The 12,156-nt window shown below is 44.6% G+C and overlaps 1 protein-coding gene across 1 annotated transcript in view; it reads left to right on the top strand.

Annotated features, from left to right (window-relative positions):
- RHCG (Rh family C glycoprotein) overlaps positions 1–12,156 on the top strand; it is a 78,776-nt gene that overhangs the window by 51,470 nt on the left and 15,150 nt on the right. The window contains exons 6-8 of the mRNA XM_060260219.1: positions 3,785–3,922; positions 5,043–5,179; positions 7,261–7,385. Of these exons, the coding sequence (XP_060116202.1) occupies positions 3,785–3,922; positions 5,043–5,179; positions 7,261–7,385 (400 nt within the window). The remainder of the gene's footprint in view (positions 1–3,784; positions 3,923–5,042; positions 5,180–7,260; positions 7,386–12,156) is intronic.

Here is a 12,156-nt window from a genome sequence, read left to right as displayed (position 1 = left end):
CGGGTTCGCTAACTTTTACCGCGACTTCATAAAGGGGTTCGCCACGGTCATGCTCCCCCTTACAGAACTCCTCAAAACCAAAGGGAAAGGTGACGAGGCTAAAAAACCCGGCGCACGCCTAACGTGGACGCCGGACTGTCAAAAAGCTTTCACTGAGCTAAAACGCCTCTTCACCTCCGAACCCGTGCTAGCGCACCCTGACGAACTAAAGCCCTTCGTGGTCCAATGCGACGCCTCCGACGCCGCTGTAGGAGCCATATTAATGCAGAGGGGGGAGGATGGGGCGCTCCGACCATGTGCCTATATTTCCAGGAAATTTTCCAATGAACAAAGAAACTGGTCAGTCTGGGACAAAGAAGCGTTTGCAGTCATGTTTGCCTTAAAGACCTGGCGCTCCTGGCTTGAAGGAGCAAGAGTCCCCTTCGAAATTTGGACCGATCACAAAAACCTGGAAGCCCTCACTGGGCGTCGCAAAATGACTGCAAAACAGATCCGGTGGGCAGGCTTCTTTGCTAAGTTTGACTTTGTGCTGAAACACATCCCAGGCTCAAAGAACTTTTTAGCGGACGCCCTTTCCCGCCTGCCCCAACATGACAGTCTTAGGGAGGAGGTGGTGGACTCGCTAATTTCCCCCTCAGCCATCGCGGGGGGGGTCACCACCCGCTCCGGCAAACAGACCGACCCTCCGGACTTAGAATTACTTTCTCGATTCCTCTCGGAGTACAAACAAGAGGCTGACCGCCCCCCCAACTTGATCAAAGCCGAGAACGGGCTCTGGTTACATAATGAAAAAATCTATGTGCCCGATCCGCTCAGGAAAGAGGTTTTGGACCGCTGCCACTCAAGTCGCTTGGCCGGCCACTTTGGCTATGTCAAAACGCTCAACTTGCTCACCCGCCAATTTTGGTGGCCAAAAATGAAAAAAGATGTTTCAGAGTTTGTACTCTCATGTCCCACGTGCCTCATGGCAAAACGGAGGGGGGGCAAACCTCCGGGCCACCTAGTCCCCCTCCCTACGGCCACCCGACCTTGGTCGGTAGTCTCCATGGACTTCATTGTGGAGCTCCCGCCTTCGCAGGGCAAAACAGTCATCTTGGTCGTAGTCGATACCTTTTCAAAACAGGCTCACTTCATTCCTTGCAAACAATTACCTACCGCTAAAAAACTCGCCCAGCTCTTTTTCACTCACATTGTACGCCTACACTCATTCCCAGACAAGGTCATTAGTGACCGCGGAACACAGTTCGTTGCCAACTTCTGGCGGGAGTTCTGCAAACTGGCTGGTATTGAGCAGGGATTGAGTTCTGCCTACCACCCCCAGTCGGACGGACAGACGGAGAGGGTTAATGGCCTTCTTGAGCAATACCTCCGCTGCTTCATTAATTTCCAACAGTCCAACTGGGTAGACCTCCTCCCCTTTGCAGAATACGGCTACAACAATAGCCTCCATAGCTCAACCAAAACCTCCCCTTTTCAAATCATCAATGGTTACGAGGGCAAGCCGTTCCCCACGCTCGCCCTCCCAGCTAGCCCATCCCAACCCACATCGTGCCAACAGTGGTGGGAGGGACTTCGTGAAGGCTGGAAGGGAATTCAGGAAAACCTGGAAGAAGCGAAAAAAGCATACAAAAAACAATTTGACAAAAAACACTCTCCGGAGTGGGACCTAAAGGTGGGGGATACAGTTTTCCTGTCAACAAAAAACCTCCCCCTTCCTCAGTCCTGTCGCAAACTGGCCCTGAAGTTCCTCGGACCTTTCAAAATCAAAAGGGTAATAAATAAAGTAACGGTAGAACTCGAACTACCCAAGTCTCTAAGTAAGATCCATCCTGTTTTTCATTGCAGCTTGCTTCGGAAAGACCCTGGTGCTACGTCCTTCCATCCCAGGGCCCCGCCGCCCCCTCCGACGATAGTGAGGGGTCAGAGTCACCATGAAGTCCAGGAGATCCTGGACTCCAGAGTCAAACGGGGGAAACTGTATTATTTGATCAGGTGGAAACACTTCCCCCCGAGCTGTGACGAGTGGGTCGAATCTCAGAACGTAGTGGCTCCGCAACTGCTGAAAAAGTTTCACCTACTGTACCCGCACAAGCCCAAAGTCGGTCCCGCGGGAGGGGGCGCTTAGGGGGGGCAGTATGTCAGAACTTGTATCTTTGCTGCTGGTCCCCTATAATGTGACCAATGCTGTATGGTAGTTTTACTGTGCCTTAAAGCTGTATTGTAACTGAACCAAACTGACTCCATGTTGTAACCTCTGCTTAACCCAGAGTGCCTGAATAGTAATTAACCTTGCCCCACTGGTATCCAAAATATTTGGGGCTGTAGAATGAATTATGTCTTGTCTCTGCACATTCTCACACTGGGACCCTTTGAAGCCGAACAGCATGGCCTTCGAAGTAGGGAGGCATCCTCTCTACTGATAGTGATGGTGAGAAGACAGCTGCGCCCTGAGATGTGAATTGTGGCTTTGTGAGATGTTTGCTTTACGTGTATAAAATCAAGCTGATGCTGGCTCTCGCCATTACTGTTATCTTGCCTTTTCCAGCACCTAGTTCTCTTCAATAAAATCCTAGCTTTGTAACTAAGTATGGGATCCGTTTGACGTTCTTGAGTTCTGACACATAGGCGAGTTGCATTTAGTCCTTGCGTCTGGCAACCTGTGGTTTCCCACTGGTCACCTCCATGCACTGTGCACTCGTGCAGTGTTGTAATTACAGGGAGCGAATTGCAAGACACAACAGTTAGCCAGAGGTTTTGCAATCTTCACATTGTCATCTGCTAGTTTGCTGCACAGGAATGTCATTTACAGGGTGCATGGCTCCTCTTTGGCTGAATGTATAGATGAATTTAATTTGGGAAGAGCTGTGACTCTGGTAGAGCATCTGCTTTGCATGCCGAAGATCTCAGGTTCAATTCCCAGCATCTCCCACTCAAAGGTGATGTGAAAGACCTTAGCCTGAGAGTCTGGAGTGCTGCTGCCAGTCTGAGTAGGTAATACAGATGATGAAATTTTTTTTGCTAAAAAATGAACTGGGAAATAGAGAAAGACTATAGTAAATCCAAACAATATAACAAAAATGGATACCGGGAATCATAAAACATCAAGAGCGAACACACCATAATCAAAACCTGAGGAGCAGTTCTATCTGAAATTTATAAGTCCAGTACTTTCTGGAAAGCGTTTGTCTTCAACTGCCAAATTCCAGAAGAGACAAAGCTGACCTCTCTCTGAGGAGAGAGAGACAAAATTCTGGGGCTACTGCTAGCATCGAAAGGCTCTCATTTATTTATTTGTTTGTGTCAAGCATGCATATTTCGGTGTGCCATGATGGCCCACAAGACATAGAGCAGAACACCACTCTGGCCTGCTCCCCCCGCCTTTACAACCGAAGGGTGCATAATAAATCCATCTGGCCCAAGGATGTTTAGGTTAGCCTTGTAAGTAACAGTGTAATGTGCCTCTCCCCTAGATTCACACAGCCAGGTCTTATCTGCTCTCAGAGAAAGTGTGAGAAGGGGAGATGTTTTTATTAGCCTGCATTCCTTAGCAATAAAAGAGATACTATGTAGTAGCCTTTGAACCCATGACTCAAATTGCATCTGTATGTTATTCTTTGAAGTTAACCTATAAAGTAACTATTTGAATCTGTATACGTCATTACTTCCAAGGATTCGGTCCTTGGCAAAGCTATGGAGTTTTTACAATAAAGGAACTTTTGATTCAATAATAAAAGGCTGATTATTGAGAAATATCGATGCTTGACATTTTGTTTGTTTTGCACAGGTCCACATCCAGAATGCTACCCTGGCAGGGGGTGTGGCTGTCGGGACTGCTGCAGAGATGATGCTGGCCCCATATGGTTCCTTAATTATTGGGTTTATCTGTGGCATCGTGTCTACTGTTGGTTTTGTCTTTGTTACAGTAAGAGCATCTCTTGAGTTTAGCTACATTGCCTGTATAGGATGAGAACAAGAAGGCGAGTCTTTTCCTGGAGCAAATGGTCTTTAAAAAGCTGTGTGTGTCAGCTTTGCAAGACTGCACTCAGTGTTTGAAAACAGCACTTTTCTAGCAGTGCTTTGGGAAGCCCACCCATACAGATGCTATCCATCCCCTATTGTCTATCCCAGCCCTTGCTATTGAGGTGCATGCTGCTTGTAATACATGGAAGGTTCATTAAGCTGCCGCACCTTTATCCTGCTCTGAGAGCCAGTTTGGTGTAGTGGTTGTGTGCAGACTCTTACCTGGGAGAACGGGGTTTGATTCCCCACTCCTCCACTTGCACCTGCTGGAATTGCCTTGGGTTAGCCATAGCTCTGGCAGTGGTTGTCCTTGAAAGCTGCTCTGAGTTTCTGATTCAGGGAGAAGGGCGGGGTATAAATCTGCAATTCTTCTTTTTTCATCAAGTTGCTCAGAGTAGTGGACATGGTTCTCCCTCATACCATTGTATCCTCACAACACCTTGTGAGATAGGTTAGTCGGAGAGCGAGTGACTAGCCCAAGGTCATCCAGTAGGTTTCACAGGTGCATGGGTACCCAGGTCTTCCCAGTCACAATTTCTAACAACTACATCATATTGTGGCTCTGTACTTGTTACTAAGTGTTTATGGTCCATGCATTTAGCTAATCCTTTAGAACAAAAAGGGGACATTTGGGGGCTTGTGGGGAAAGGAAATCATGTGTCTGTTCTAACTCCTACCCCCTCCGTCCTCCACCTCCTCCTTCTAGTGGGGATGGCTTCTGTGGAGAATACCTTTTGGAGTTGCTCACATAATTCAATATGTTGCCAGAACAGTTCCACGTCCAGAATGCCACCCAGTTAATGTTAATGTTGAAGTGGAAGTTTAATCCACAAATTAGGGTGTTTTTTAGAATCTCATTCCCCCCCCCCCCCAGCAGGTCCCAAGTTTCTGGAGTCCTAAATGATAGCTGTGGCTGATTCCATTGTATAGATATTTTTATCCATGCAAGGGACCAGACTAGATGGATGAGGATGGCTTAAGAAAAAGACCAGCATTGAACAACTATGCCTTCTTCCTGCCAGCCTTTCTTAGAGTCCAAGCTGCATATCCAAGACACATGTGGCATCCACAACCTACATGCCATGCCAGGGCTAATTGGGGGCATCGTGGGAGCTGTCACAGCCGCTGCTGCCACAGAAGGAAGCTATGGAACTGAAGGGTGCGGTGATTTTGATTACACCATTGGACAAGGTTTGGGGAGACGGGAAAATTGCTAGAACTAAAACCACATACAGCCTGGCTACTAAATTGCATTTCATTTTGTGGTAGCCTGTCATTTTTTGAAGCTCATCTTTGCTGCCAGGCACTCTTTTCATATACATTTAGGATACATTGTATGCTAATTCAGCTTTTGGTGCTCAAGGAGACATTTTAGTGTCACCCCCCTCCCATTTTACTCTCACAACAACTATGTGAAGCAGGTTAGCCTGGGAGGCCTAAGGTCCTCCAGTGTGTTTAATGACAGATTGGAGATTTGAAGCCAGGTCCACCAAGTCCTAGCCAGACACTCTAAACCAGGGATGTCGAACTCATTTGTTATGAGAGCTGGATCTGACATAAATGAGACCTTGTCAGGCCAGGCCATGTTGGGTTAGGTCGAGCCATGTCAGGCTGCACCATGTGTGTACCTATTTAATATTAGGTAGCAGAGATATGTCCTTTATACAGATTGTGTCCTTTACATAGACAAACACAAATATATATATAATTTAAAAACTTAAAACATGGTTAAAACATTAGCACTCAGTCTTAAAGATGCTTTCTTTGTATTTTTCCCATGGCAACCAGGGAACTGGGCAAAGGAAGCTGTGGCTCTTTCCTTCCTTCCCCAGGGGACTGAGGGTGGGGGTGGGGAGGAGCTTCAGCAAATAGAAGGAAGAAAAACTTGGCTCAGTAAGTGTGCAATTGAGAGAACCTGGAAAAATAAGCTCTGCCTCTCTTCCTCCCCAAGGGAGGTGCCTCAGCCAATGGAGAAAACAGAGGCTTTGCTCTGTAGTTCCTGTGTGCAATTGGCTGCAAAAGCCTTGCAAGCTGTTATGCAGAAGGAAGCAAGATATAGGGAGAAGGAAGCAGATGACGGCTGGTTGCTTGGGGACCTGATAGGAACCCTCCATGGGCCTGATTCAGCCCCCGGACTCTTATCTGGGAGAACTGGGTTTGATTCCCCACTCCTCCACTTGCACCTCCTGGAATCGCCATGGGTCAGCCATAGTTCTGGCAGAGGTTGTCCTTGAAAGGGCAATTGCTGTGAGAGTCCTCTCAGCCCCACCTACCTCACAGGGTGTCTGTTGTGAGGGAGGAAGATAAAGGAGATTGTGAGCCACTCTGAGACTCTGAGATTCAGAATGGAGGGCGGGATATAAATCCAATATCATCATCATCTTCTTCTTCTTCTAAAGACCCTCAGCGCCTTGAGTTTATTAATAGCATACGCTCAAGATACCTTATCCCTGATGACCTCTTGGGATCCACAACTTACAAATCCCATCTTAGAAAATGGATATTTGACTCTGATGCCCTAGATCATACCTTAATATTAAAATCAAAAACAGCACCATGGTACAAATTAATTAAACTGGAACACACAAGATCACCATACTTAGTTAACATTTCTAATCATGTTCTTAGAGCGAACTTTACTTCCTTATGATTCCAGTCAGTGCCAACAGCAGTCATGGAAGGTCGTTTTAATCAAACTCCAGTGGCCCAGCGTTTTTGCATTTGCAGTTCTCATGCAATTGAGGACTTACTTTACTATTTACTTTTCTGTTCTCTCTGTTCCAGGCCAAGGGACAAATTTTTAGATGGAATTCTGTCAGGTCTAAGTGCTTATTCAGTTGAGGAAAAAAATAGTATTTCTTTTATCTGATATTGATGCTTATATCTTCCAGAAAGTTTCAGTCTTTGCCCTTGCAGCAAAGAAAATATGTGCCATAGTGGCAAAGCAAAGGGATAACTTTTGGATTTCTGTCTACATCTTTATTGTTATTGCCATTGTATTGCATCTGTTGTTATGTTTTAACTTCTAGTTTCTTTCCTTTCTCTTGAGATTTTTGTAGATTTGTAGCCAATGGCTAATTACAATAAATGAACTGAATATAAATCCAATATCATCAACCTGTTTGACACCCCTGCTCTAAACATCACACTATGCTGGTTTTTTTTCCCCACAGAAATAATTTCTCTTAATTTGGAGGACAGTCTTACTGTTGCTTTTCCCCATGTTTCCCTTCCTTGTAGGCTTATCCATGCTTTTGACTTCAGTGGTGCCTATGCGAATAGGACACCCAGTATCCAAGGGGGGTTCCAGGCAGCTGGCATTGCTGTGTCTTTGGGTATGGCCTTGGCTGGAGGGGCCATTGTAGGTGAGTGGATATGTTCCGCAACTGTTTACCTACCTACTAGGGCAGTCCCTGTTTCCTGATCATGGTCCCTGTTGAATCACTGTCCTGAGTTTTGTCCTGAGTTTTGCATTAAAAATTTTGTTGGGTGAGATGCTATTGATGTTATTTATTTTAACATTGTACTCTCTGTTTAGAATCTCTAAAAATTAAATCTCAGCATGCAGTGTGGATGTACCATAATTTCAGCCAATGTGCAGCCTGCTTGTTGACATGCTATAATCGTATTTTTAATCTATCACTGTATAATTGTTTACATGGTGTGGCTGATGAAGTACATTTTGATTGCCTAGTTTAGAAAGGTTGTGGTTTCTGAGTGTTTCTCTAATATAAGAAGATATTATATTCTTCTGACTCTTAAGTTAATGAAAGACAGTAGGCTGATAAAGCATTCAGTGGTGGGTCATAGTGGGTGGTTTGGCCAAAAGATCTGATCCATATAACCCCTACCAAGTTACTTTTTAGGCCCAAAAGACCTATCTGGATCACATTTAGTATGGCCTTTGGAAATGAGTGCCTCTTCTCCTGATCTCTTGGAAATCCTTTCAAGGTCAAGGGTAGATATGAAACTTTCCTCCCCAGCCATTTCCCCTAGAGCTGCTGCTACTCTCCACGCATTTTTGAGACTTTCAGCCCTTAGTTTTCAAATAAATCAAGAAATTGCTTTTGGCAAAAGAGAAAAATATATCTATTGAAGGGGCACATTCTGAAGATGAGGAATCATAGAATCATAGAGTTGGAAGGGACCTCCAGGGTCATCTTGTCCAACCCCCTGCACAATGCAGGAAACTCACAAACACCTCCCCCTAAATTCACAGGATCTTCGTTGCTGTCAGATGGCCATCTAACCTCTGTTTAAAAACCTCCAAGGAAGCCCACCACCTCCCAAGGAAGCCTGTTCCACTGAGGAATCGCTCTAACGGTCAGGAAGTTCTTCCTAATGTTGAACCAGAAACTCCTTTGATTTAATTTCAACCAATTCATTCTGGTTCTACCTTCTGGGGCCACAGAAAACAATTCTACACCTTCCTCTATATGACAGCCCTTCAAGTACTTGAAGATGGTGATCTTATCACCTCTCAGCCGTCCTATCACCTCTCCAGGCTAAACATCCAGACCCCTCACCATCTTCATAGCCCTCCTCTGGACCTGTTCCAGTTTGGTGTAGTAATTAAGTGTGCAGACTCTTATCTGGGAGAACTGGGTTTGATTCCCCACTCCTCCACTTGCACCTGCTAGCATGGCCTTGGGTCAGCCATAGCTCTGGCAGAGGTTGTCCTTGAAAGGACAGCTGCTGTGAGAGCCCTCTCCAGTCCCACCCACCTCACAGGGTGTCTGTTGTGGGGGAGGAAGGTAAAGGAGATTGTGAGCCGCTCTGAGACTCTTCGGAGTGGAGGGCGGGATATAAATCCAATATCTTCTTCTTCTTCTATATCCTTCTTAAAATGTGGTGCCCAAAACTGAACACAATACTCCAGGTAAGGTCTTATCAGAGCAGAGTAAAGCGATACCATCACATCACGTGATCTGGACACTATACTTCTGTTGATACAGCCCAAAATTGCATTTGCCTTTTTAGCCACCGCATCACACTGGACTCATATTCAGCATATTATCCACTAAGACCCCTAGATCCTTTTTGCACATACTATTACTAAGACAAGTCTCCCCCATCCTATAACCATGAATTGGATTTTTCCTCCCTAAATGCAGAACTTTACATTTATCCCTGTTAAAATTCATTTTATTGGTTTTAGTCCAGTTTTCCAGCCTGTCAAAGTCATCTTGTATCCTGTTTCCGTCTTCTTCTGTATTTGCAACCCCTCCCAATTTAGTATCATCTGCAAATTTAATAAGCATTCCCGCTATTCCTTCATCCAAATCGTTTATAAAGATGTTGAACATAACAGATCCCAGGACAGATCCTTGAAGCACTCCACTTGTCACTCCTCCCCAAGAGGATGAGGAACCATTCACAAGCACTCCTTGGGTGCGATCTGTCAACCAGTTACCCTAACGGTAACAGGATCCAAACCACATTTTACCAACTTGTCAACAAGGATAGTATGTGGAACCTTATCAAAAGCCTTACTGAAATCAAGATAAATGACGTCTACAGCATTCCCCTGATCCAGCAAGGTAGTCACTTTTTCTCAAAAAAAGGCATCAGGTTAGTCTGACATGACTTGTTCTTGAGAAAACCATGTTGGCTCTTAGTAATCATATTCATTCTTTCTAAATGTTCCAGGACTGACTGTTTGATGATTTGTTCTAAAAAATTTCCAGGTATAGATGTCAAGCTGATGGGTCAGTAGTTACCCGGATCGTCTTTTTTCCCCTTCTGGAAGATGGGGACAACATTCGCCTGCCTTTAATCTTCTGGCACCTCTCCTGTACTTCAAGAATTGTCAATTGTCAGAGACTCATTAATTACATCCACAAGCTTTTTTAGAACCCTTGGATGCAATTCATTTGGCCCTGAGGACTTAGTTTCATTTAAAGAAACTAGGTGTTTATGTACTACCCTTATGCTGATCCTATGTTGGAACTTCATAACCCTTCTTATATGTTCTGTTTTTGCCATGTTGAGCACAGTTTCCCTCAGAAGAAAAGACTGAGGAAATGTAGAAATTGAGCAGTTCTGCCCTTTCTTCATTACCTGTTACAATTTCACTATCCTGCCGTCGCAATGGGTCATAAGAACATAAGAACATAAGAGAAGCCATGTTGGATCAGGCCAACGGCCCATCAAGTCCAACACTCTGTGTCACACAGTGGCAAAAAATTTTATATACACACATACACTGTGGCTAATAGCCACTGATGGACCTGTGCTCCATATTTTTATCTAGACCCCTCTTGAAGGTGGCTATACTTGTGGCCGCCACCACCTCCTGTGGCAGTGAATTCCACATGTTAATCACCCTTTGGGTGAAGAAGTACTTCCTTTTATCCGTTTTAACCTTTCTGCTCAGCAATTTCATCGAATGCCCATGAGTTCTTGTATTGTGAGAAAGGGAGAAAAGTACTTCTTTCTCTACCTTCTCCATCTCATGCATTATCTTGTAAACCTCTATCATGTCACCCCGCAGTCGACGTTTCTCCAAGCTAAAGAGTCCCAAGCATTTCAACCTTTCTTCATAGGGAAAGTGCTCCAGCCCTTTAATCATTCTAGTTGCCCTTCTCTGGACTTTCTCCAATGCTATAATATCCTTTTTGAGGTGCGGCGACCAGAACTGCACACAGTACTCCAAATGAGACCGCACCATCGATTTATACAGGGGCATTATGATACTGGCTGATTTGTTTTCAATTCCTTTCCTAATAATTCCCAGCATGGCGTTGGCCTTTTTTATTGCAGATGCACACTGTCTTGACATTTTCAGTGAGTTATCTACCACGACCCCAAGATCTCTCTCTTGGTCAGTCTCTGCCAGTTCACACCCCATCAACTTGTATTTGTAGCTGGGATTCTTGGCCCCAATGTGCATTACTTTGCACTTGGCCACATTGAACCGCATCTGCCACGTTGACGCCCACTCACCCAGCCTCAACAGATCCCTTTGGAGTTCTACCATGTCCTTGCTCTTTTTCTTACTCTGAACATTGTTTTTAGCATTTTTGCATACTGAGCTTTAGCTTTCCTAACTTTTTCTCTACAAACATTGGTGATTTGTTTATATTCATCCTTGGTTATAAGCCCTCCTTCCAATTCCTAAAGGAGTCTTTTTTATTTCTCAAGTCTTTAGAGAGCTGTTTATGGAGCCAACTCAGCTTCTTTAGGCTTTTTCCATTTTTTCTTCTCATAGGAATCGTCTGTGATTGAGTTTTCAGTATTTTGCTTTTAAGAAACTCCCACACCTCCTGAACTCCCTTCTTCTTAAGTATTTCTGACCATGAAATTTTACCCAGCATAATTCTAAGTTTCTTGAAGTTTGCCTTTCTGAAGTACAACCTATAAGTCTGACTACGTATAGCTTTTCCCTTCCCTAAGACTGTAAATTCCAAAATCACATGGTCACTACTGCCCAGGGTGCCCACTATTTCCACTTCTTCAATCAATTCTTCCTTGTTGGTGAGAATCAAATCCAAGATAGCAGATCCCATTGTTTCCTTCACTTTCTGGAAAAGAAAGCTGTCAGCAAGACAAGTCAGGAATCTATTTGACTTTTCATTTTTAGCAGAGTTGGACTTCCAACAGATGTCCAGGTAAATGAAATCTCCCATGATCACTGTATCCCTTCTCTTGGAGAACTTTGCAATCTACTGTAGAAGTATCTCATCCAAGTCCTCTGCCTGGCTTCGTGGTCTATAGCAGACCCCCACAATAATATCACTGTTATTTCTTACTCCATTTATTTTTACCCAGAGACTCTCAACTGAGCTGCCACGCTCAGATTCACATATTTCCTCAGAAGTATATACCTCTTTCACATATACTGCTATGCCTCTGCCCTTTCTCATTTGCCTGTCCCTTTTAAATAAGTTGTACTCCTGAATCCTAATATTCTGGTTGTGGGTGTCATCCCACCAAGTTTCAGTAAGGCCTATTATGTCATAGTCTCCTTCCTGTATTAGGACTTCCAGTTCCTCCTGTTTGTTTCCCATACTCTGTGCATTAGTGTAGAGACATCGGAATCCACATTTTATGCATCCCGAGAGTTTAGTTTCTGTACAAACCTGCAAGTTAACATTACCTAGCATATGCGCCACTCTCTGCAAATCTTTAATGTTC

Source organism: Heteronotia binoei, chromosome 19 (genome assembly GCF_032191835.1).
Source record: "Heteronotia binoei isolate CCM8104 ecotype False Entrance Well chromosome 19, APGP_CSIRO_Hbin_v1, whole genome shotgun sequence".
Lineage (NCBI taxonomy): Eukaryota > Metazoa > Chordata > Lepidosauria > Squamata > Gekkonidae > Heteronotia > Heteronotia binoei.
Note: the sequence above shows the minus strand (reverse complement) of the source record. Positions and strands in the feature narration are given on the sequence as shown.